Source organism: Emydura macquarii, unplaced genomic scaffold, assembly GCF_026122565.2.
Source record: "Emydura macquarii macquarii isolate MOO-44397 ecotype Brisbane River unplaced genomic scaffold, CSIRO-AGI_Emac_v2 contig_2768, whole genome shotgun sequence".
NCBI classification, from domain to species: domain Eukaryota; kingdom Metazoa; phylum Chordata; order Testudines; family Chelidae; genus Emydura; species Emydura macquarii.
Genome location: NW_027132905.1, coordinates 7,292,778 through 7,319,519, shown reverse-complemented (window position 1 = coordinate 7,319,519; position 26,742 = coordinate 7,292,778). Strand labels below are relative to the sequence as shown.

General features: G+C 42.0%; 1 protein-coding gene across 1 annotated transcript in view; it reads left to right on the top strand.

Annotated features, from left to right (window-relative positions):
* The first annotated feature begins 12,742 nt into the window (after window positions 1-12,742).
* SPOCK1 (SPARC (osteonectin), cwcv and kazal like domains proteoglycan 1) overlaps window positions 12,743-26,742 on the top strand; it is a 419,844-nt gene continuing 405,844 nt past the window's right edge. Inside the window, 3 exon segments of the mRNA XM_067566726.1 lie at window positions 12,743-12,763; window positions 12,765-12,953; window positions 13,363-13,530. Coding sequence (XP_067422827.1) covers window positions 12,743-12,763; window positions 12,765-12,953; window positions 13,363-13,530 — 378 coding nt within the window.

Here is a 26,742-nt window from a genome sequence, read left to right as displayed (position 1 = left end):
AAACACATGCTTAACTACAAGCATGTGCCTAAGTCTTATTGACATCAGTGGGATTTATGCACATGCTTAAGTGTTGTCCTAAATAAAGATACTTTCCTGAGTCAGGGTTTAAATAGGCAAGATGGGATTGGAAGTACTATTTTCCCCATTTTACAGAAGGAAAATTGAGACAGAAAGATACTAAAGGCCAGATTTTTAAATTTAGGAGCCTAAAGATGCAGACAACTAATACTTATGTAAATCCCACTTGACACCAATCTGCATCTTTAGGGAACTAAATACCTTTAAAAGCTTGGCCCTAGGTGATTTTCACCAGGTTTCACAGGGAGTCTGTAACACAGCCAGAAATCAGCCCCAAGCCTTATAAATCCAACTCCAGTGTCTTAAGCAAAACCCTCCTTCCACCTATCATGCTTTCTCTGCTATGGCAGAAGTGAATAAATCTTGGACACAGAATTGTAACCCGCCAACGTTCCAGCCTGCAAGATGTATTCTGTGCTGTTTCTAGTTAACTGGTACTTTTGTTTTTTTAAAATAAAAACAGACACAATGAGACTTTGCTTGCAAATATTAACTATGCAAGGAATTATAGGTCAGTGGGAACTGCCATGAGTGAATCAAATAGCAGTAGGCTTTATACAACAATATAAATTTCCAGCTTTGGAAGACACGAGGGAGTGAGAGTGAAAGGGATACTTGCTACAGCATGTGTTAGAACATTGCTTTTAAGAGGAAATTAATTCCATTCAGGATCTGCTGTTGTTCAAGCCTGACAACTGGATTATGTATCTTGTCAGATTGCAGGGATGGTGTTAATTTTTACTATGTGTGTCCTGGCCCATCCTGTATAGATCAATATCTAGGTGATAGAAATCTGGGACGTCCACTGCGTGCAGCAGAGCAAAGTCTATTTGAATGCACCTTTATTAATTTTCTTATTGAGTCAATCAGCATGTTTGGGCAGGGGAGTGTGAAACAATTCAGCTATGCAAGTCTATCCACAAATATCAGAATGAATAATTCTAATATGAGCTGTACAAGGACTATTTATACTGCAGTAGTGCCTAGAGGGTCAAATGAATCAGGGCTCCACTATATTAGGCACAGCACATTCACATAGTAAGAGAGAGTCCCTAAAATAATTACTATCTAAATAGGCAACACACAACAAAGCAGGTAACTCTACTTTATTCCTACTTTAGAGATGGGGAGATGAGGTACAGAGGGCTTGTCTTCACAATGGCACTAAATGGGGGCCATGGTCATTGATGCAGAGGTATCGATTTAGTGGGTCTGGTGAAGACATTCTCAGTTGATGAGAGAGTGTTTCCCGTCAACGTAGCATGGTGAAGACAGCGTGGCTAATCGATGTAAGATACATTGACCTCAGTCGAATTACTTACGTAACATAACTAGCATACATGACATTGATGGAGCTGCGTAGTGAAGACAAGTCCAGAGAGATTAAGGGCTGGAGTTTTAAATGTATTTTGGCATTAAAATGTATTTATTTGTACTATAGGTTAATCTAGGTGCTTAGTGGAATTTTCAAAAGTGCTAGGTTCCTAACCCCCATTTTTTTCATCACAATAACTATCTCCATAACTTAGACATAAGGACTCTACCAATTCACATTACAGCATCCCCTGCCATTTATAAACTCTTAAAACACTCAGGGCCTGATTGTTAAGGTGCTTAGCATCTGCAGCTCACTTTGACTTTGATGGGATTTGTAGGTGCTCAGGATCTCTGAAAATCAGAGGTCAAATATACATTCATCTCCTTAGTGGATTTCAATATATGCAGATTAATGATTTTAAATTCCCCTGACTCATCTCTGTGAACTACCTTTCCAAATTAAAACTTTTCAAGATTAAATTAATGTATATTTCTTGACTAATTTTGAATAAGTTGCTAATTGTTAATAGCTCTTGTGAATTGTTTTTCGTTAAGGCATATTTGACTTCATCATCAAATTTATTGTCATGTTACAATATCTATGGGCAGGTCTACACTACTGCTTAAGTTGATCTAATTTATGTTACTTGGATGTGAAAAGACACCTTCCTGTGCGAAACCAGTTACAGCGACCTAAGTGCTGTCCACATCTGTACTGTCGGCGGGAGACTAGCTTCCACCTCTTGCAGAGGGAGAGTTTATGCTGACAGGAGAGTGCTCTCCCATCAGCATACAGAGTCTTCACCAGACGTGCTACAGTAGCGCAGCTGTACCGATGTTGCACTGATGTAGCACTTCTAGTGTAGACCTGCCCTATGACTGATGCATGGTGGGAACAGTATATCTTAATCAAAGAGTTTTTCAAGAACCTGTATTCAGCATTTTGAAATTGGATGGGTTATTAAAATAAGGATAGGCTACAACCTATGTATCCTTTTGTCAAAGGGCACTTTGTGCAATAAACTAATATAATATACACTTGTCATATGTAAATCTTATTGGTTTCTATCTGTCTTCATCACAGTGTAAAGTTTAGTCACTTCAGATTCTTTGTACTACTTCTCTGTCCTGACTGGCATCCCTACCTCCTTCCAATTCAGTGTCATCTACAAATTTCATTACTGTGCTGATTACTTGCTCCACCAGATAATTGATTAAGATGTTAAATATGGCAGGCCTAACACCCTTCCCTGCAATTCAGGCTTTATGAGACATTGTATTAAATGCTTGACTAAAATACAAATATATTACATCCACTGCCTTTCCTTCATCCACTCATTTTGTCTGGCAAAATTTATTCTGTATAAAATAATGCTACCTGTGACTCTATCTGCCATCTCTTTATGCACTGATGTGTCTCTTGAGGGAAAGCTGAGTGGAAGAAATGAGTCTGGCTGTTATTTCTGAATATACTGAGCTTAGTAGTCATTCTTATGTCTTCAGGGAGTGAATGCCAAAGTCTGTCTGGCTCTGTGAAAGTTCTGTCTCCCTCACTCATAAATTAAGGCCCTACTTAACTTGTGATAGTGTGGAAATAGTGGATTCTGCAATATTAGCCTTCCACCACAATTTTGACAGCAGGAGCCCGGCTCCCCGCAGTGGGCAGCCAATAGTGGAAAATTGTGAAAAAGTAATAATAGATTTTATTACTGCAAATAATAAGGTCTATTATTACATTTCCGCAATTTTCCATGGCTTGTCTGCAGCTCAGCCGCACAATGTTTTGACAATCATCCTGCAAGTCAAGTAGGGCCTTACATAAATCTTCCCTTACTAGCCAGTAGTATCATGGGTGCAGTTCAATCCCTCAGGGTAGGTAGGGCCACGCCTGAATAGAAGTCATAAGGACAGGAAGAAGAGCACTGGGTGATGTGCTCACAATGGCTTATGTTGCTAAAGAGACAAACTATTGCATTCTGTACCAGCTGGAGCTCTTTCAAGATGTTCTTTCATTTCTAGCATATTAGCTGCAGAGCGTGAGTGGCCAGCTCTGAAACTGATAGGTGGGGGCATAGTTTTCCGGCTAACTATTGATGAAAGTAAGTGGAGTTGTTCATTAGGGCATCTAATCACAACGTGCAGTACAACAGGGAACTGAGGCTGCAAACAGACAATTTATGTACTGATCCCCTCAGTGGAAGGCAATGTTATGGAGGAGGCAAGTCATCTGAAACACCTTCCTCTCTCTACCAGCATCTTTTCTGGGATCAGCTTCTGCCAGATGTTCTTCATTCCAGCGTAGAACTCAGCTGGGCATTGAGAAAGCTGAAGGAGGGTGTTACTTTACATCTGTGTCCATGCGATGTGGCTGATGATACCTTGTGCTCAGTGGGCAGGCAGTCCAATGGGCCATACTCTAAAGACTGTCAGTAACTTTGGCGCAATTATTAACCTGCTCGCTGACTCCACTCATCCACCTATCCCTCACATGCAAACACAGACCAAGAAGCAATGGTAGGCTACAGTGAACATGTCTCTCCTTCGCTGCAGATGCTCCTAAGCTGTTTCCTTCCTAATGCACTCTTCAATTGGACTCACCACCAGTCTGATAAATGGCCCGTATTTTTGCTTGGTTGGGAAGAGTTAAAAACAAGCACAACCTGGCAAAAACACAGGCCATTTACAAGGCAGACTGGAATTCTCCTAGCATTCCGATCATCCTGGGCTGGTCTGTCATTGCAGACATCTTCAATTTCAAAAATCCCAGCTGTTTTTGAAATGATCAGATAAACAGCAGTACAACCTCTTGTACACAGAGGCATATGTTAAAGCAGACACATTCAGGCCACTGAATGCAATGCTGCATTATTATTTAACTTGTCTGTCAACATACATTTCTGAAATTCCTTATCCAGCACACCACAGCTAAACTTTCTTTAAAGTCTTATGTTTTATGATTTTTTTTGAGAAAAATAAGCAACTTTACTGTAAAATGGTTTAATCAAATAAAAATAAAGGCAAAAATTGTAAATAAACAATAGAGGTACATTTATTCCATTCATGAGGCTGAGCTTCTAGTAATTTGAAAGGTATCAGTCTCTTTAATAGTGAGAAAGACACTATCTTGGTTATTCCCATTTCTCTCCTTATCTTTATTTATGAACTTAAAAAAAGAGAGAATATGTTTTGCATTGATAAGATGGCCTAATATTGTGACAGCAATTTATCCCAATAGCAGAAGGCATGACATGAACATTTAAAAGTTTTTTCCCCTCCATTGCGGGTGGGGACAAATGCATTCTAACAAGGCTTTTTTCTTGTGAGTAAGATAAAGTTTCACTTTCACACCGTTTTGTATACATTTTTTATTCTCTCTCTGTGGCTGTCTTCACTTGAAGCTAATGGTGTGATTCCCAGGTTGTGGAGACATACTCATGCCAGCTCTAAGTGAGCTAGCAAACTAACAGGAGGAGAGTAACTGTGGTAGCGCGAGCAGTGGCACAGGCTAGCCGCCCTGAGTTCACACCAGCCTGGACTCAGCTCCATGCATATTTTATTATTTTTTTATTAGGTGCCTTGTGACACTTAAGGCAATGCAGACTTTCCACCTCCATCCATCTAATGCCACATTTCTTGCTCTGTTATAGTCTGTTTCTATGGCAGTGACATCTTTCTCAATGTTTTTTTTATATGTCATCTGTTGTCCTCCTCTTTTTCCATCTTCCATCTGAAGATATCTAGTCAAGGGCTTGTCTAGGAATACATTTTTCTGACAGCCATAAAACATGTCCAAACCACTTCACACTTCTTTCTCAAATGATTGTCTCTACAGTCTGCTGGTCAATCCTTTATAATGCATCAGGCTTCTTTGCAAGCATCTCTGATGGAATGCATTAAGTTTCCTGTTGTGCACATCTGGCATTTACCAAATTTCAGATGCATATAACAATGTGAGTATCACAGAAGTATTGTATAACTATGTCTTAGTTCTTGTATGAATCACTTTTATTTTTCCAGATGTTTCCCGGTCTCAAAGGCTCCCCTTGCCATCCCAGTTCTTGCTTCCCCTTCCTGATGGAGTTGGCCATTGTCACTAACTGTGCTTCCAAGATGCACAAATTTGTTAATCATGTCATATTCTTCACTGTCAATCATATGCACAGTCATTGCTAACTCTTCTTTCTGTGATCATGACTTTCATTTTCTTTTGGCTGATTCTTAATCATACTTTGGCAGCCTCGTGTTTGACATTGGTAGTGGTCTTTTTTCATCGCATCATCATCAGTGTCTAACAGCACAATGTCATCTGCAAAACTGAGATCTTAAAGTTTTCCTCTACTCCACATAATTCCTGTATCTTCCCTTGATGTTCCTTTTCACATCTTGTAGTCTATCACAACACAGAAGAGAAGAGAGAACAATGCAACAGGATTCATCCATTGCACACTTCAGTGACAACACCAAACTGGTCCGTATCTCCACTTTCTGTCTTTAAGCATCATTTTGAACCTTCATGCAGTATCTTCGCCAGTGACATTATCTAAGTGTAGCCATAGCCTGTATCTTCCCCCCACACACACCCTGCCCTACTATATTTTTGTTACATAGACCCAAGCTGTAAATATCAAGCCTCAATTTCAGCTTCTCCAGATTTCTGGAGGAATGTTTTGACTTCATCTTCAGTACATACAGAGAGAGAGATAGTGAGAGAGAGAAAGAGACACACACACACATCCTTCACTTCTGGATTCCTCAAGCTAAACTGTGCCCTCACACACAGTTGGTCAGATTATATACAGCGTTATGGCCTGTTTGTGGTGCTGAGCCACTGCAATAGAGCATAATAAGGCCACAAATGTTCAGGAGGGTGCTCCCTTGGCATAGGGGAACCCTCTGCTATGCTTGAGCATACTGGATCTGTGTCTACACTTGTCACCTCTGTGTAGTGGATACCTCAGGTGTGGAGAAGGCATTGAGGAGATGTGCTCCAATCTTCCACTGGCATAGGGTCTATTAGCAATCCTAAGGCAATGGCAGAACCTAATTAACCAGCTTCATCAGGCCTGGGGCTGGCCTCTGAGAATCAGGCAGTCCTGAAAACTCCAATATAGCCCCTCTTCTGCACCCTCATGGACCTCTGGGTACAGGAGAGAATCAAGCCCAGCCTGCATTCACATTTCCCATCAATTGTAGGCTACTACCTACAATTACTACAATGTATGTAAGTTAAGGCACAAATTGACCCCTGGTTTTCCATCATGGATTAGGTTATGAGAGAAATTAACCTGGTGTAATTTCCCTAAAGGCTCCCAAGCTCCAGAGATTGTTCTCATCTTCCCATTTTTCTTTCCACTGGCAGTATTCACCAGTTCTATGCAAACATTTTAAAGGAGGGGGAAAAAAAGAAAAGAGATTGCTGCTCTAAATCAACTGAGCATATTACATTCTAGCACAGTTAATGCCATCCCCCATTGGAAACCATCTAAGAAACAAAAATCTGTGAGGTCTTATGGGCATTGAAACAATTACAGCTCCTCTATGACTCATCTGCAGTGTTTTAATTATTACGCATCAATACTTTTTTGTTCTCATTTTTTTTTAATGAGAAGAGAGATGATCAAGGAACCCAGAAGACTGTTTGGCACAATAAACCCCTAGATCTTGCAGTTTTCACACTGCTCAGCAATTTCAAGCCTTAAATATGCATAAGAGCTGGTGCCAGGCCTGATCTCTCCAGCTGAAAGGTGCTCTGAGAAACTCTCCATCAGGCAGTGATGCTTCCTGACTTGCACAATAATCTCCATAAAAGCCATCATTCTCATAATGGCCCTAATACATGTTGGAATAAGCAAGAAAAGGGTGATGGAGAAGAACAGAGAAAAGAGAGCAGAAAGAAGCGTATAAGAGAGGAAGAGGTATGGGGGCAATCTGGAAAAGAGGGGAGAAGAGACATCACAAAGGGAAAGGAATGGAAAGAAAAAGATATATCAGAGTTTGAAGGAGAGACGGCAAATAGAGATGCAAAAAGAGGATGAATAAAGAGAAGAAGCAGGAAGAGAAGGGAGGAGAGGGGTCATATGGAGAAAAAATGGGAGGAATTCAGACTTACATTCATGTAAAAAATAAAAACATTTTCTTTTGTGTGACTATTACCTTTAAGTTCTGCTTTCAAAGCTGTCATCTGCCGCAAATATATACAGTATGCATCACCGTTGCTTATTGTTCACATTGTGGTATCACCCAGAGGTTCAGAAGAGGGTCCAGCTGTACTAGGTGTTATACAAACACCCAGAAAGGGACAGTACCTGCCCTGAAAAACGTACAGGCCCTAAACCTACATTGTTGTGTATATATAGGTAAGAGCTGGTTGCACTGCTCATTATTAGGATTGCCTGACACTTCTCATTACAAGGCTGTGCTTTCCTTTGTTTATCAAACTTTAACCATTTGGGTTGAAATGATCCATGCTGAATGGGTCTCTCTTGTTGAATTGTTTTGGAAAGTTTCAGCCAAAACAGTTCAACCATCCCAAGAACGAGGCAAGGGAAAAATGTAGATGTTTTGCTCATGTTAAGAAAATTCGGATGGTCTTTTCCTTAAGAAGCCCTAGTGCTTCCCATGCTTTGGAGCAGGGACTTGACATCTGGCCGTAAGGGGGCTTTTGTGTCAGGGATGTGCTTTTTGCCACCTCAATGAATATCTGCCCAGATTTTGCCAAATTAGAAGCCTTTGAAAAAAGTCCATTTGCACATGCTCATTAGAGTCTTCTTTAATTCTAGTTGCTAAATATTGGCATATTTCATCCTTACTGAGCAAACTTCAATGCTCAAAGTTCCTAGTGCTGATTAATCTGCAAATGTATCCTCCCCATAGAGCAACTTAACATGTTCCCTTCAAACTAGGGCTACAGGGGCAAAACCAGACTTTCCCTGTATTTGCTGTTCTAGGCTGGAATGGCTCTGGGCAGCAGACATGAAATCAGGAGCCTCTTTCTTCTTTGTCCTCTGGTACTTTGTACTCTGGTATCCAGGACGCATGGAGAAGGAAACCACCTGAGCCTAATGCAGAGGGAACAAAAGCTGGATTGGGCAGAGGGAAAGGAATAGATTGGGACAAGGAGTCTGAAGACACTGGGACGGAAGGAAGAGTGGGGACTGGGACAGGGGAAGCAGAGATGGACTGAGAGCTGGGCTGGGTGGAGGGAGACTGAGATTAGGAGCTGTGAGACAAAGAGGGGGGCCCTAGGAGCCAGTTGCCTGGGAGGAGAACACTGGTATCAGATGAGGAGCTGGAGGCCAGGGAGAGACTGGAATTAGATGGATATGGAGCCAGGGATGGGGAGATTTGGGGAGGAGTTGAGGGCAGACTGAGTCTGGATGAAGAGCTGGGCGATTAAGACTGGGAGCCAGTAGGGAGGAGGGGACAGAGGACAAGGAGCTTGGAGTGGGAGAGTAGGACTTGCTGGGCAAGGAAAATAAGACTAAGATGAGAAGACTGGAGATTGGGGCTGTCTAGACAAGAAGAATGGGACTTCAGGCAAAGAGTCCAAGATGAAGAAGAGATGGGATAGGGACAAGCTGGAGTGGGGGTGCAGAAGGAGTCCAGCTTGGGGAAATTGGCAGAAGAGTCTATGCCCACTAGAACAAACTCTGCTCCAGAGTGTGGAATGAAAACCAAGATTATGGAATCTCCCCTATTGAAAAAATAGTATGACACCATATAATTAAAGACTATTTCTCATAATGGACAACCACAAAAGGGCCTTATTGAGTGCATGCCTCTGCAACCTTATAATGTTCTTTTAACTTAGATTTTTTGTGTGTGTAAATATATATTCCAGTAGCAGCCAAAGGCCCCTGCTAGAACAAGGACGCCATTGTGCTAACGTTATACAAAATGGCCCCTGCCCTGAGGATCTTACACTAAAAAGACTAGATCTTACTAAAAAAGAATCTTACTAAAAAGACAAGACAGTCAAATAGGTGTACACAAACAGCAAATAAACAATTTGTCAAAAGTGCAGGACTAACACATTCCAATTTCTCCCCACTTTCCCCACACTACTACAGATGCTTATACTTCAGTAGGACTCTTCACATGCATAAAGGTAATTGCATGCATCCGTCTGTGCAGGTCCTAAATCTTGCCTCTTATTTTAAACGTAGCCTTTCTTTTCTTTTATTTATTTTTAACACAAGCCTTTTCTATTTTAAAATGTTTATTTCTTTCCTCTCTCAAATATATGGGTGTACAGAGCTGTAGATGAGACACTTTTGATAGAGCCGGAAAATGTTGCAAAGAAATCTGGCCTACAGATGCTTCATTAATAATCTGCCATTTTCTTCTTTTTTGCTTGGGTTATTTCTTCTTTCCCCATATTATATACAGCCAAAAATCTGTGTTCACCTTAGGATATGTTTGGCAGCTACAGACCAAAACAGTAAGGTCTTAAATTAGTTTTTCATGGGTAATTATAACTATTTAGGACTAGTGAATGCCTTGCAAAATCTGCTAATTTGGTAAGGTCTGATCTGGCTCATGTCAAAATGAATGGAAGTTTTTCCCATTGAGATCACTGAGGGCAGAATTGGTCCATTTCAATAGGAGAGTATATTTTACTGCTGAGTGCTGGAGTATATGCAAAACCTACAAAATGGTGGGTGCAGCTTTGCTCTGATTGCCTTTTCTGCAAGATGCCATGTTTCTCTGCTGCACCTTTAATTATGAAGATATACGGCAAACTCTTGATAAAATCCAGGTTCTGATACAATAAAATATTCCTGCCTAGCCATATGCTGCAGAAAGGGGATTTAGCTAACACAGTGGAAGTTGCAAATTAAGAGTTCAAGTGCGAGTCCAACTCTGCTGCATTTTTAAATGGGCGAAAGGACATGAAATGAAGTGCAGCTTGCTGGAATGTGGAAGAATTTTTCACAAACAGATAATCATTTCCAGCAGAGGCTAAATGAGCTGTTCTGCACTGTTGTACAGCAGAACTAACAAAGCTGAACCTGCAGTCCTGAAAATCATAGAGAAAACAACTTGTCTATTAAACACACAGTCCTGTGTGGAAGACACAAAGGGATTGTATCTGCAGTGGCGTTGACTCTTTACCTTTTTTAAAAACTAGATTTTAAAAAAATTATTAAAATATAAAATCTGTCACATCTCCAGTGAGGGGATTGACTTGGTGCAGAAATGCGCTTTATGCTCACTGTATTCTGAACATTAATTATTACAGAGATACTGAGTGTGACTCAGTATTGCAGGAAGGTTAAAAAAGAGGAAGTGAACAGCACAGAAACAGAAAAATATCAATAAGAGTCCAAACTAGCCTTCACAACTATTGCATCAACAACTGCATGATATCACTCAGAGGTTGACAGGAAAGGTGGTTAATACCTTCCCTCTGACTAGAAAATGACCACAGTTGCTTGTCTCTTGCAGCAATTTATAGAGTAACAGGGGCTGGTCCAGCTACAGGCAATAAATTCCCCAACACACTATGCCAATTAGATTAATCAACTTATGTGGAAGGTGATATCACAAATATAAATGTCATGTTATCCCCCATAGAAAGATACGGTATATTATTGCTATCCCTGCAATAGAATTAAGAGCTATTACAATATTGTCTAATATTAAAAACCAGCTGACAAGGTGTTTCAATTGTTGCCATGAATGATAAAGCAGACAGAGGTGACATGCAGCTGCTGAATGATATGGATTACAATCAAAATTAAATATGGCGTCCATGTTTTGTAGAGTCAAAAGAGAGTAACAATATTTTGAATATGGGATTATGCAGTAATTGGCTAAATGAAGAAACATACATTTCTGACATAAATGTCACCTATGTTACTTGATTTACATACAGTGCTTAAGTTATATAAACCATTGGAGTCTCTGCCCAGTAAATGTATTGCACCAAATGCACACAAATTGAATTAAACTATATTGAATACACTAAGGGATTGATAGCCAGATTGAATTTGGCCTACTATGCTATCGACAAATGCATTTCATACCTCTAGGTTAGATATTTAAAATGGCTCATCATTGGCATAACTCTTCTCCCACTAAAGTCAGTGGTAAAACTCCCATTGACTTCACTGGGAGCAGTCAGTTCAATGATGATAGTGCTTTTGAAAATCCCAGCCTACTGTTGAAGAAACAGTTGAAATTAAGTTATGTAAATATGACTTATATCAAAAGAGAGGCGGAAAGTAAAAACTAGAATGTAATAACAGTAAACATTTGAGTTGCAGATTTCATATGAAAAATCCCCACATTGTTAACAAATGATGTTGTACATATATAACATCACTGAAATGCAGCTCTCTCTGGGGTGGAAGGGACCAGCTGGGTGGAACAGAGGACTCCACCCGTCACTGGGGGAAATGAGTATTTGTTAGACACTGGGGGAATCCCTTAATCTTATGAAAAAAGGTTCAAGAACTTTAATGTTCACGTAGAGCAGACAGAATCTCTGCTTTGAAAGGCGTTGTGAGAAAGGCTTGAAAGAATGCTCTGTTTATCAGAATAGGAAGAGAAAAGGATGACATTTACCACGCTGGGATGAAAGGTTACATAAACTTGTACCTCTCAGTGAGGGTAACAGTCTATCTGGGGGTGTCTGGGAAGGGCAGCAAAAAACTGGCGGGGCAAGATTTATTTTTGACACTGGCTTCTCCAAGACAGAGCTGATCCCTACTTTTTCAGAGGGATCCTACAGCCGGAGTCTAGCCAGGAGCTCCCCTTCCTCCATCCAACGCCCCCAGAGCCTCACAGCACAGCCCCAGCACTGTCCCACACCATCAATTTGCTCGGTGGATATTTCCAAGGCCCGAGGTATGAAAACGCCCAGGAAGGGAAGCTGCTCTCATCTTGTTTGCCCAGGTTTCCGCCTTGGGGCGGAGGGAGCCCTCCTTCACCCAGGACGGGAGGCCCCGCTCCCTGCTTGTCCCGCCGGCCTAGGGTGACCCGAGGGCCCGATTTTATAGGGACAATCCCGACATTCGGGGCTTTGTCTTATATAGGCGCCTCTTACCCCCCACCCTCTCTCCCGCCCGCTGCCAGGAGCCGGAGCCCCTGGTTCAAATGTTGGTCACCCTGTGTCACGAGGGGCGGGGGCTGCCTCCCCCCCTTTTAGGGCCTGGGGCGGTCCCCAGGCGTGTGGGGCTGGCGGCAGAGCGCCTGGCAAAGGTGGGGGTGATGTGGGGGGGTAGCCCCCTCTTGTCCCCTGACCCGCCCTGAAGCCGGGCAGAGCCAGGAGAACCCGTCCCCTGCCGCTGGGCTGCCTCTCGCCTCATCTGCGGCGGCGTTGCTGGGGCTCGGCCGGCAGATGGCGCCAGACCTCGCCTCTTGCTGCCGGCCGCCTGCGGGGAAAGGCCAGCGCGCATCGGCAGACAGGCGCACAAAGCGGCTGGGCGAAGCCGGCTCGGGGCTCGAAGCGTGTCTCCGGCCGCAAGGCAGGGCGCGAGCGGCGGCGGTTGCGGCGGCACAGAGCGGGGCTGACACGGGCGGCAGCGGCTCGGCGACCCCGCCGCTCTAAGGTACGTGCCGCCAAACTTCCCGCCGCCCCCCGAGCGTCCCCCCTTCCCCGGGGCGGGGGGTCCCCGGCTACTCGCCGGCTCCCTTCTGCCCCCTGGCCGGGGGGCGTCTCCCCCCACCCGAAGTTGGGGAAGGGCTGCAAGGAAACGCAACTTATTTCCCGCCCCCCCCCCCCCCCCGGGAACTCCCCTCCTGCCCCTGCCGGGCTGGGGGTCGGCCTCCGGCTTGTTGCCCTTGGCTGGGGAGCGGGCTGGAGGCTCTTCCAACCCCCTCCCCCGGTTCCTAGTCTCCCCCCCCCCCCAGACACAGCGCCGCGGCTCCCCGCTGTGGCTGAGGCACACTGCCCCCCCTCCCCCCCAGTACCGCGCCGCGCACCCACCCCCCCACCCAGCGCTGCTCCTCTCCTTGCAGATGACTCGGGTCGTGGTCCTGGTGGCTTGGTGTTTCCTGCAAGTGGAAGGCAGGCGGCCGGACACCCTCGCCGGCAGCAGCCCCCGGGGCAATGCCTTGGACAACGACAAGTGGCTGAGCACCGTTTCCCAGTACGACAAGGACAAATACTGGAACAAGTTCAGGGATGTAAGTCCGCCTTGCTTTTTTTTTTTTGGCCCGGGCGCCCTGCTTCTGGGTGCGGCCTCCCCGTCTGCTAGTGGCCGTGGGTGGGAGAGAGGAGAGGTGCGCTTGGTGCCACCGGTTGCTGGCTGAGCGTCGGTGAGGTCTGTTGTAAAAGCAGAGGACATTAAACCAGTCGTGCCCAAACGATCAGCAGCGCTTTGAGCTGGATCTCAGCCTATAAAGAATAGTCCATCAGGGAGTAACTTTGAGAAAAGTTTCTCCTGCCTGCTGAGGAAGAGTTCGGTGGCTGGGAAACGGTGAAACATCCCCGAAAAAATCTATTGATTCGAGGCACGGGGTGGTAAACCCAGCAACCTTTCCTTCTGCATAGGTGGTGGAGAAATAGAGCTGGTGGATTTTATTATCAACCCTGCTTAATGTTTGATGCTAGTACAGGGTTCAGGGAGCAATTTTCGGAGTACATTTTTCTGTAACAAAAAGCAACGTGAAATACCTTAAAGATCTGTTACAGCCTGTATTTATTCCACCGAATCCAGTTACTTTGCATTGTTTTGTTTCCGTGTATTATGCTGCAAAAGGGAACAAGTCTCGAATTCCCATAGTTTCCATGCAGATGCAGTGAGGCAATGCAGTAGGAGGTGAAATATATATGTTCCTTGTGCTCTTTTTGTTGTTATATGCAAACATTGGGGGGGTAAATACTGAGAGACCTGCTTGTGTCTATCCAAGACTGAAAGGGGACATCTGAATGCTAATGCTGACCATTAGCAAAGACAGTGCTGTTAAATATTCCTTATTGCATATGACTTGTGCAATATGTCTGCAGTGTGATTCTATAAATGGGCAATGGAAGAAGGGAGTGCAGCCAGCTGGCTGTTATATGGGAAGGAGATGGTAAGGAAGAACAGACACTATATGTTACATTTTTTTAAATTTTGTGCTTTGCACCCTTAACATTTTGTCGGGCCTTGGAAAGAGTGAGACAAGGTGCAATAATAAAAATGGCACCTAACTGTGTCTAATTTTTATAGACTAAATCTTAATTGTGGTTGTGGATTGCTATCCTTTTGTTTTCTGTATGCAGATTGCCTTGTTTGTTTTTTCCTTCATGAGAAACCTTGGTACCTATCTTTTACATTTAAACTTTAGACTTCTTTCATGGGGTGGTCATCATCTTTATACTAAATAATTGCCTAGGTTCTTACAATTATAAGGAGCTTGGCGTGTATTGCCTTAACAATGGTAGAAGTTAATGTGTCAGGGAATAGGTCCATGAACTCTCATTATAAGGACCATCTATTGAGACTGATGAAGTTGTTCTCTTTTGATGAAACTTAGGAAAAGCTGTGCCCTTTAACAAAGGGTTCCTACAAATATATTCATATTATGAAGTCATAGATATTAAGGTTCAGAGGGACCATTGTCATCATCTACTCTGGCTTCCTGCATAACATAGGCTATGAGGTTTAACCCAATAATTTCTGCATCAAGCCCAGTGTGATGACTTAACAGTATTCAGAGAGAGGGTGCAAACTGTTAAAGGCAAATAAATCAATCCAACTTTCATTTAATTTGGGGGCAGAATTTTAACAAGGGCCTCTCAAGATCTTCCAACAATTGAGACATTTCTTTCATTCTGAGCCCTTCCAAAAATTACACTTAAATTGAAGCTTCTCATTCTTCCATCTGAAAGGTTTGAAGAAAGTTTAATCACCAGGATTTTATTTTAGTTTAATTAATTTTTAGTTTTCCAAGTGGAGTTGGCTGGGAAATGATTTTTTTTTTATTTGAAAAATTTCAGTGAAGATGACCTTTTTTTCATAGTCATCAACATTTTTCTTTGAATTTTTTTGCAGGAGGGAGGACAGATTGGTTTTGACAGCCAAAAACTGTAAAGTTCAAATTTTCAGTTGTCAAAAACCAAATTTTCATTTTTTTGACCAGTAAGCCCTCAAAGTTTTTGAAGAAAAAGTGAATTTTCTTGCAAAAAAATTCCTTTTAATTGTCAAAGCTGTTTTCTAAAGGAAAAAGAAACATTTTTGATGGAAAAACTTTTGAGCGTCTCTATATCTAAACATAAGCAATGGGAGTTTCTGAAGGGATTGCTCAGATATCTTTATGCTCAGATATCTTAATTGGTTTTATTTAGCCAGTTCAGACTTTGCATGTATGTAATCAACAATGATGAAGACACACATGATGATACATTATTTGGATAATGGCATAGTGAGTTCATTTATAAAGCTTGCAGAGGATACCAAGCTGCCGAGGGTTGCAAGTGCTTTGGAGGACAGGATTAAAGTTCAAAATGATTTGGACAAACTGGAGAAATGGTCTCAATTTATAGGATGAAATTCAATAAGGACATATGCAAAGTACTACACTTAACAAGGAATAATCAACTGCACAAATACAAAATGGGAAATGACTGCCTAGGAAGGAGTACTGCAGAAAAGAATCTGGGGGTGATAGTGGATTCCAGACTAAATATGGGTCAACAGTGTAATACCATTGCGCAAAACAAACAAACAAATGAGTATCATTCTGGGGCATACTAGCAAGAGTATTGTAAGCAAGACACAAAAAGTAATTCCACCACTCTACTCAGCACGGACGAGATTATCAACTGGAGTAGTGTGTCCAGTTCTGGACACCACGCTTCAGGAAAGGTGTGAACAAATTGGAGAAAGTCCAGAAGAGAGCAATTAAAATGATTGAAGGTCTAGAAAACATGACTTATCAGGGAAGATTTGAAAAAAAATTGAGTTTTTGTAGTCTGGAGAAGAAAAGACTGAGGGGGGGCATAAGTCTTCAAGTACATAAAAGATTGTTTATAAAGAAGAGAGTGATTAAATTATTCTCCTTAGCTACTGAGGACAGGACAAGAAGTAATGGGTTTAAATTGCAGCATCAGGAAAACTTCCTAACTGTCAGGATAGTTAAGCACTGGAATAAATTACCTAGGACGGTTGTGGAATCTACATCATTGGAAGTTTTTAGGAACAGGTTAGACAAACACCTGTCAAGGATGGTCTAGATAATACTTAGTTCTACCTCAGTGCAGGAGACTGGACTAGATGTCCTACTGAGGTTCCTTCCAGTCCTACATTTCTAGGATTCTATGATCAACCAGAAGCCACTTAGTTCCCCACCAGCTGGTAAGTCACATAAGATCGTGTGGGTTGCACACGTTTTGCCAAAGTTTGAAATAATAAAAGCCTTTATGCATTCTCATGGTACTATGGAATTGTGCTCATGATAGCTTTATTTCACTAAAAGATATACTCAGGAATGTTGTGTGAGATCTTATGCGCACAGAAGTCAGGAAATTCAAAGTTATGGCTTCTGCAACAACTGTATGCCAAACATACTTGATATATTTATTCAGGGTCAAATCCTCCATGGAAGAACCTGCTCAAATATAGCAGAACTAGTGTGGTTCCACACTGCCTACAGTTTCAGGGCATATTCCTCAAAGATCCACTGATGAATCTTTTGTGTGGAAACATCGTAGTGAGGATTAAATTGCAGCGAGCTAAGACCACTTTACCCCTGAATTAGAGCATCCACATGGGAGTTTAATATGCTTTAATGTCATGCGTTAGTTGATTTGCCTTAACTTTCCTGAGGGTCCCCATGTAGACATGCTCTAAGTATGTAGTAATAACCACTGTAGAGGGGCAGGTGTTTTGTGCCCAGCCAGTGGGAAAGGTCTTTTACTACCAATTGGCTACCACATTCAGTATCACTGGATAAAACATTTTACTCAGGCCTTATACGTGGGGCAAGAATTTTACAGGAAGGAATTAAAGTTAATACTATACGGCCTGATTCTGCCAGCACTACTGGGCAGAAAGCCGGATCCTGTGCCATTGGCATCAATGGCAGCAAGATTGGGGCAATGGTTATTCCTTCCTCGAGTTGTCCAATTAACTTCAGAGAGACTGGTCATGTGAGTAAGCATAGATGTTTGCATGATTAGAGCAAATATATACAATAACAGAATACTACATATGCACAAGAGAACTGAGATATGGTTGCTGTGGAAATGGGAGCTTTGAATGTGTTGTACTTTTCTGCATGTATAAATCTTAGTCGTAATGTTGCATTAACATAGTTTTTGAATTTGACTTTTAATTAAATCTGAAATTTTAAATCAAGCTTTCTTTTCACTTTTGGCAATTTTACTTTGCAAAATGAAGTGGTTCTCTTGCCGTATCAAGCCAATGGTCCAATATGGTCTGCTCTGGGAAGATAGCTATTGATTGTATTTCTAGAACAACCCATTTTTCTTTTGGGCAAAGACAGCAGGATGGTTGCATATGTTGGCCCAGTAGTCATTATTATTCTATGAGAACAGAGCACTGAAGTGCACCTCATTGAAGTCTGCATTATGTATAATCAGGCTGGTGATCAAGTTGGTGTGTGGATTTTGTTTTTTGGGGTTTTTTTTAAGGCTGACTAAACTTTAACAGCATGAACTGATGACCTTTCAACAAATTAAAATACCTTAAAGTATTCAGTCAAAGTGAACTGTTTTAAAATACATATTTTCATGTCCTTTGTTGAATAATATGAAATATAACTTACGGTAATTTTAAACATTTTATTTAAGCCACTTCCCACAGTACTTGGATACTAAGCTGTTTGGGTTGACTTTCTGGAATAGTTTTCTAAATGGCGAATCATTTCTTTTGTACTTCATTGAGTATTTTTCCTCACTTTTTTCCTAGTCATTGTAGGGTTCTCCATTTATAAAACTGTACAATAGCTAATTGCTTTGGTGCTTCCAGAGAGGGGGACTGTGATGGCCTAATAGGGTTGCAACATGGATGGAGTAGGTATTGACCATTCACTGTGAATCAACACTATTACAGACTCGATGGATTTGCTGTGACTGGGTGGAGGTCAATCTGATATGCATGCTGTCAACAAGTTTCTTAACATAGGGGCCCAGTTCCGGCCTTGGCATAACTCCAGTCATTGGAGTTGCATTGGGTCTAAATTTGGCCCAGTCTCAGTATTTCAGGAAGACATAAGTGAAGTTTTTTCTGATTTGCTGACCTTTAATCTGCCCTTAAAAGGTCAATTTTTAAATGCATTACTTGCAATTTCACTTAAACTCCTTTAGATGCCTAAATACCTATTATCATTGCAATATTGTTGATAGATGCCTAAATAACCATTGTGCCTGCAGTTACTGCTGGAAAAAAGTTAGACCCAACTGAAATCTAGAACAAAAATAAAGGCCCATATTTTTGTGTCAAAGAAATATTTTTTCTTCAAATATGTGCTGATGGGTCCCACTCCATTGTTGCAAAGCAAGTTGGCAATAGGAATCTGAGGGTTGAATTAGGCCCTTTGATTTTCTGAAAATGCAGTTTAAGACCTTAATTTTATAATCAAATCTTATGGATGGATCTTTATACCTGAGTACGTGACTGAGGCCAAAATGCAGTGAAGTGAGTTTTTATGAGCCTGTTATGTGAGTAACCATCTGCATTATTGTGAATAATAAGCCAATCTGCCACAGCTCAAGGTGTTCATGGAGGTCTGGCACATAAGGCCAGGCATGAGTCTTCTCTTAACGTTAGGTCTGTCATTAATCAAAATTATACGGATGGACTAATTCTATTACTTCCAGCTAGAAGTCATGTCTGCTACATTATATTAATACTTACATATATAAAAAGGTAGTAGGTTCAACTAGTTGTGTATTAAACTGCAGAAAATTGAAAAAAAGTTAAATGAATATAAAGGATCCAATATAAACCAATTAGGAATTTCAGAAAATTAAAAATCTTGGCTTGAACGCCTCCTTTAACACATGCTTGTGCATGGCAGAATGTCAGACCAGCTTCTGAGCACTAACTAAGCATTCTTTGAATTTTCTGCCTTATGGAGTTGTACGCTGAGCTGTAATTTCTTACATTTCTTCATGTAGTGCTGTTTGGGGATGGTATACTCAGTGTAATATGGTGTGTATATATACATAATAAACCGGGCATGAAGTGGTGTCCTTATCACATGTATGAATAGTTTCTCAGACTTCTTACACATGAGCACTATAAAAAGTTACAATTCATTTAAATACGTTGCTTTTCTGAGACACTTGTGATACTAATGGCCCCCATTATTCCCATCCCTGGAAAAAAATCACAGTGGTGGGATGTGTGACCTTGGGAAAGCCACTTTGCCCCTCTATTCCACCTTCCCCATCGGTCTTCTCTCTTTAGATTTAAACTCTGAATCATTTGGACTGCTCTCTCACTTTGTGCTTGTATAGCGTTTAGCACAGTGGGGTCCTGATCTCAGTAATACAAGTAAATAACAATAATCCCCAGAGATCTGCAGGGAGCCAGAACCGTCCAGCTGTAGGCCCTGTGCCTTCACACTGCCTCTGGTCCCTGACTGCGAGTGAGAGTGGGGTGCTCCCTGATAGCGTAGTTCAAATGGAGCCAAACTTTCAGGGACTCCCTCTGACTACAAATGCACACCGGGCTCCGTAGAAAAGGTAATACAGTCCCAGGCTATATTGTCCTTTCTGATCTAATTTCCCCAGGGATAGAGAGAAAGCAATGTGCCATCCCTTCCGTCCACCCACCTTCTTCTCCCCTTGGCTCTCTCACTTTCCACTCCTCCTTCCAGCTAGGACCCCAGACAAAACTGCATGGGATTCATAGAGTGGTGGGCACACTGCTGTGTGAAGACTGCTGAGCCTCCTCACCTGGCTACAAGGAAGTGGAGAGAGAGGTCCATGTGCACAGATATAGGGGATACAATCTGGCCCATAATTGTGCCATATAGCAGAGCTGTATCAAATCAGCAAAAGGTCTAGGTTTTGTGATGGGACACAGAAGGACCCTAGCCTTTCACGTCCGAAGACTTGAGTTCCAAGTTTGCCTTAGGAATTGATTGAGAATGAGTTCTTATTCTAGCCTATGTTTGTGTGTATAGACTCCAGTGGACCTGCACCTGTTTACACCATGGCTAAATTGGGCTGTGTACGTTCACCAGGCACATCAGCACAGTCTGGTATGCATGGCAATGTCTGTTCAACAGAGGAACAATACTAAAATACATGGGTTGTTGCAAAGCAGAACTGAGGTGCAGTGGCCAGAGCTGTGATCCAAAGCTTAAATAACAGCAGCAAAAGACTAGGGCCCTGATCTGGCTAAATTAATTCATAATCTGTTTTTAAAGAGGAAAATTTACTTTCTAAATATCACTGCTTTTAATGCCCTTTTCCATCAGGGCATTTTCCTTCTGTTGTGGACAAAGAGAAAAGTGGCATTTAACTCTGAAATAATAGAGGTAGAGTCCAATGTGTATAATTAACTAACACACATAGCTTGCTTATGGATGACCTGAGATTCCAGTGCTAAATAGGTACTAGAAAAGTAGAATGTTAGCTTTTATTTAATATTATATGGAAATACAACAGTGATTTGGATTTCAATGACTTCCTCCCTTATGGAAGAGGCCTGTAGAATTTAATCACAATTATATCCTTGGTATAAAATTCTATAGGCTTAAAAATGTCTTTTAAACTCGACAGGTTTTTAGAGTAACCACTATAGGATGGATCCTATTGGATTTTGTCCCCATTTCATTTTATAGGACTTTTTTTCTCATAAGTGTGGTTTTATTACAGATTTAAAACTGTATCTGTGTCAAATTCCTTAAAGGTAAGGAAACTATAATATGTTTCTGGATGTAGATTGTGCAGTTTGAGCATTGTAGTGGGAGCAATAGGAAATGTAGCGACGAAGAGGATGTGCTATTCATTTGAATGGACAAAAGTGTAATCTTCTGTTTTTTTGATGAATGATAGGTTGAGAAATGAAGAGAGAATCTGGAAGTTTAAGTACCTGCACATGGCACACAGTGAGAGATACTTCATATATGGGGAAGGGCAGGCAAATCAAAACCCAAACATCTGTACTTAGTGCGTGTATTTTTATATTAATCAAAACCCAACTCTCCTCAAATAAAGAGAAACGTGGGCCAATTCCATTGTTAGCAATTCTAGTGAAATCCTAGGAACAATAGAACTAGTATAGCTGAGAGCAAAATTTGTCCATATATCTCTAGCTATTCATTAGAGCAAATATAAGGCACAGTGGATTTAAAAGTAGGCATATTAGACCACATTCTATTATGTAATGATATAGCTGTACAGAAGGGCATATGATTCTCTGCCCATAATGTGTGATTTGAGTCTTGTTCATATTAGTTTTATTCTTAGGACCTCAGTGGGGTTACTCCTGATTTAAGCATAAAGGAGAATCAGGCTTATTAGTTCAGGCTTGCTTAAATATATCAACATAGATGCCTCCATGTTGGTTTCTTGCTTTTGAACATAAGGGGAGGAAATTGTGGTAATTATTTCTGGAATAGTCTCCTTAGTCTGTACAAACAGTTGGAGGTGTTAAATATACTAACATTTATCTTCCTTCTGAGTGACCTGTGTTTGTAAAGCTAAACAGTGCACCAGAGCTGAATAGCATTATCAAAAATACAGTGTTAAGACTGAGACTTGCCTGGCTGTGATCCTCCCAGCTCCTCTAAAATCCTCTTAAAAAGGTCATTTCCATTTCTCATTTTGCATGATTACTCTCTGAATAGATAACAAGTGTTTGTTCTGCATTTGAGGTGATTTAGACAAACCAGTTATAAGATGCAGGGGTTTGAGGGAGGGGGAGTGTGTTTGAAAATTCTGTTAAAGAATTCTTTAACACATCTTATCTGAAAAATTGCTTCTCATTGAAACTCAGAAAGAAGTTTATCCAAAAGAACTAGGATGAAATCTTGGTCTCATTGAAGTCCAGGGCAAAAGTCCCATTGACTTCAGTGGGGCCAGGATTTCATCCTTGGTGAATAGGCTCAAATCTGAGCCAAGGAAAGGTGAAGGTTAGTCGCTGGTGTATTAAGAAAGTCTGAATAGCTCATCAGGCTATGGTGGACTTTTAAAGGGTGCCATGTGACTGGAAGCAACTTAAAAGGCTAGAACTTCAGCTGGTGTAAATCAGCATAAGTTCATAGAAGTCAGTGAAGAGCCAGTTTATCCAGAAATTAGGCAATTTACAAAGTAGGAGTGACGATGGAAAGACGGAGCATGATCTCACTGGAGAAGGAGAGATAAGGTTAAAATATGAAATATTTGAAAGTGGAAATTCACACTAAGGCACCGAAAGTGACCTTAACTTCCTTTCCCTCTCTAGTGAGACCATCCTCAGTCTTCCCATCTTTACTCCTAATTAGTAAGATGCATAATTTCTGGATCAACTGGCATACCTTTGACTTTCATGGAGCTCTGTTGGTTTACACAAGATCTAGCCCTTCAAATCTCTTCCAGTCACATGGCACCCTTTAAAAATATCTCAGTATATAGTGCTTGTTTTTTATTTATAATTTCAGCTTCCTTGCAGGGTACTTTTGCCCCTAACCTTGCAGCCTTACCTCCATCTTAACAAAGTGTCTGGGAATACAGGTAGCACTTCCTCAGTCATCTCATCGGTGGGTTTGTTGTTGCAGGCTGGCAGCTAAAACTTGAATTGCTCATTTGAACCGAACACCTACTTGATGAGTTTCAAGGGCAAGTTATGTTTCAAAATACATTTTGTGGCTGAAATAATTGCTAAGTTACTGAACAGAGGTTTTGGCCGGGAAGCTGTTGTGCCTTAGTAGATCAGTCATTTTCCCTGTCACCTCTGCAGCTTGGTTTGTAATCCAGGGGAACAGAAAATCATTCTCATGAAATAGGTGTAAGTGGACTTAGAATTAATTCTGTGATCTTAGCTCACTTCTTAATGAACTTAGTATTATAAATCCACTTCTAGGATTGGTAGAAAAATTGTTTAAATAAGGCCAGTGCCAAAGGACCAGTGTTAAATCTGGTTTCTGAGGGAGACCCATCATACTTATCCCTCCTTAGGGTCAAATTCTGGTTAGCAATGAGAAGAGACACTGTGGTGCTTCTGTCTGCCAGTAAATGCAGGATCTCTGGGAATGGCTAATGGGACATGCTTATGGGTCAGGTGCATGCAGCTGCTCATGTGTAATAGACCAGCATACAGTCCTTCCTAGCTGATAGTGCAGAACACTGTATATGCACTAGACAGTTGGGAGAACCGCCCATGTCCCTACCCTGCCAAACCACGCCCCATTGTCCACAGTGCCGTGGCATGTCCCCCTCCCTAGTTGTTCCTTGGTTATTCAGTTAGAACCCTGTCCTTCTGCTGTGTAGAGACCATGACATTCCTCTGTACTCGTTATCATAACTATGCAGTGGAGGGCAGGAGCTGGTTCTTCATTATGTTTAAACTGTTTAAATGGAAACAAACATGTTCGCAACAAAAATTGCAGAATTATTTGCATGCCACCTATCTGATGGCAATGTCTATATGATAAACAGTGGGACTGTGATTCTTTCTTTCTGCAAATGTGGAATTTCTCTCCATTTACACGGATTTGAGATGCAGGATGGGAAATACTCATGGGCCAATGACATATAGTATCCAGTATGTCGTGAACCATTAGGACTAGAAATGAGTGTTTTATCCCAAGGAGATTTTGAATGTCTCTTTCAATTGGTGTAAAGTATTTGTTTCTAACGTGAGCTATAACATCTCTACATTATTATGCACAGAACAGCATTGTAGATCACCTTCAGAAGTTCCTAAAATCCATTGGCAAAAATTTCTTCTTCTCTTTATATCTTTATATCATCCCCTCCCTTAGAATGACCAGCTTCATGGCTTCTCATCTTCAGAGGATTGTAGTCACCTCATACTCATGGTACTAAAAACTTTCCACTACACTATACCATGTAATCGCCCATCTTGCTATCTATCCACATTATTTCAATATATGTTCTCCACTATCCATTATAGCAAAGCTTGGCAGAATTCAATTTTTATTTTTTAAATAATTTTTATGGATAATATTGGTTTAAAGAGATTAAAAAATGCTCAAAAATAAATTTTCACAGTTGCACAAATTAGTTTGTTTGTAGTGCATTGGCGGCCGTCCCTCCCCCTCAGGCTCAGAAGGAGGCCACTCAGCCTCAGTGCATCACAGTGTTCAAAGTTAATTAATGGGCAATTAGCAAATCAGAGCTCTAGCCCCCTGGGTGGGTCAGAGCAATAGGCAGTCTCAGGGACTCTGGTTCTCAGGCAGGGAAGAGCAATAAGCAGTCTAAGGAGCTTTGGACACGGCAGACAAAAGACAAACACAAGCCATTCAGCCTAAACTGGGTAGGCTTCCACCCCAGGGTGGGGTTGGCACAGGGGAAGGGGGACCCGGGCCCACCCTACTCCACCAGGTCCCAGCCCAGGGCCCTAACAGTGGTAGGGAATCCCATTGAAGGATGCTGATTTGCGCTCTGATAGCAAAATCAGACTAAAGTCCGGTTTCCCTGGGCTACTTCCTACCACAGTATGGGAATAGGGCTCCGTGGCCCAAGGATCCTCAGTCTCTTCAGGGTATTTGGCCTCCAGCAGTTCTAGCAACTCTTCGGGGCACTCATCTGATGTTAGTCCCAGCAGCTCCTCAGGGCCCTCCTATGTGGGCAGGGATTGGCACAGCTTGGTCTCTTGTCCAGGGGCCAGTGGCAAGGCAGAGACTTCTTCCCTGGTTCTGGCCCAACTGAGCAGGAGGCCCTGCCTCTTATACTTCCTGTCACCCTCTCAGTTTCCAGCGCGAAGGGAGGTCCCGGCCTGGCTTCACCCATCAGGAGTGGAGTGTAGTTCCTTCTCTTCAGGCTTGGAGGGAGGCCACTCTGCCTTATTACACTGTTAAGCATTTTTTTCAGTTTTTATTGATTTACATTTTCAGTCGTGGAATATTATTGGAGGATCAGATCGGGGAGTCAAACAATAATTTACTGACAATAGACACTGAGATTCAATAAGATAAGACTGTGTAACAGTTAAAACATGAATTGTCAACATCATATGTCAAAATATACCAAGTAAATAGCTTTAAATCAAACTCTAATAAGTTCTCAAGCAGCAAATTTTGATTATTATCGATGGTAATGTTTTATGTTAGTTTATGTGTGTGGTGAAATCAGCATTTATTGACATTTACCAATAAAAATCTAACCCTTCAAGTCTAATAGTGGATTCAGATCAATGGTCCCTATATAGTTCTGAAAATTTCAAAGTACACTTAAATCCCACAGCAGTGTTTCTGTAACTGAACTGTAGCAGACATATGGCCACTTCTCCCAGTCTTTTGAACACTCTGAGCTTATGAAAGAATTCTGTTATTCATATACTGCTCTTATATGTGCCAAGATCCAATATGCTGCAAGGCTTTGGTTTCTTTGATTCCACTGAAGCTTTCCTAAGCTTTTTGAATGTGCTGTGCAAACACTTGGTCTGAGTGAAAGTGGTAATCATAAAACAGAGAAAAGAGATTATTTTGTAAAGCTAAGAAAATCTGAATAACAATCAGGACTTCGGAATGTTGTTTTCAGAGTAGTTTTGACTTGAGGGGGTGGTATTGTTTTCCCCCCAGTATCTAAAATCTTGAGGAAAAGTCTTGAGATGAATATTGTATTTCCCTAGGTCTCCTCCAGATTTCCTGTTGTTGATTATTCTAGTCCACTCCCATTTTATCCGAAACCCTATTATCAATGTCTCTGCATTATCTGAATCCCTTCCTTGTCCCCGCTATATATCATGCTGGGGGATCAGGGAAGGGTTTGAATAATGATGAGGTTTGGATAATAATAGAGCAGATGCCTTCCCTCCCGCGCCCCCCAGGATTGTGAAGAGGAGGAAGACTAGTCACAGGCCCCTGGGGTTGCCACTAGGCTGCTGAATGCCTCCTGGGCCAGTGCAGGAAGTCTTCTGCAGCCTTGCTGATCCCAGAAGTGGGCGAGCCGTGACAGCAGAGCTTTAGAAGGCCCCCTGTGCTGCTGCAGGGCTGGTGACACCCAGTCCTGCAGGTGCATGGTGCAGGGCAGAGTCCTGGCTGGGGGTTTCTGCTGTGCCCTGTACCTTGTGCCTTCAGGGATTGAGTGTCTCTGCCCCTGCAGCAGAGCGGGGAGCCCTCTACAGCCCTGCTGTCATGGGAATGAGTGTGGCAGAGCAGACTCCCATCAGTGGTGCAAGGAGGATGAGTGCCTGGCTGTGGTGGAGGCCATCCCGCTGCTGAATGGCTCCTGCCCTGTCAATTATCCAAATGAAATCAGTGTCCCCCATG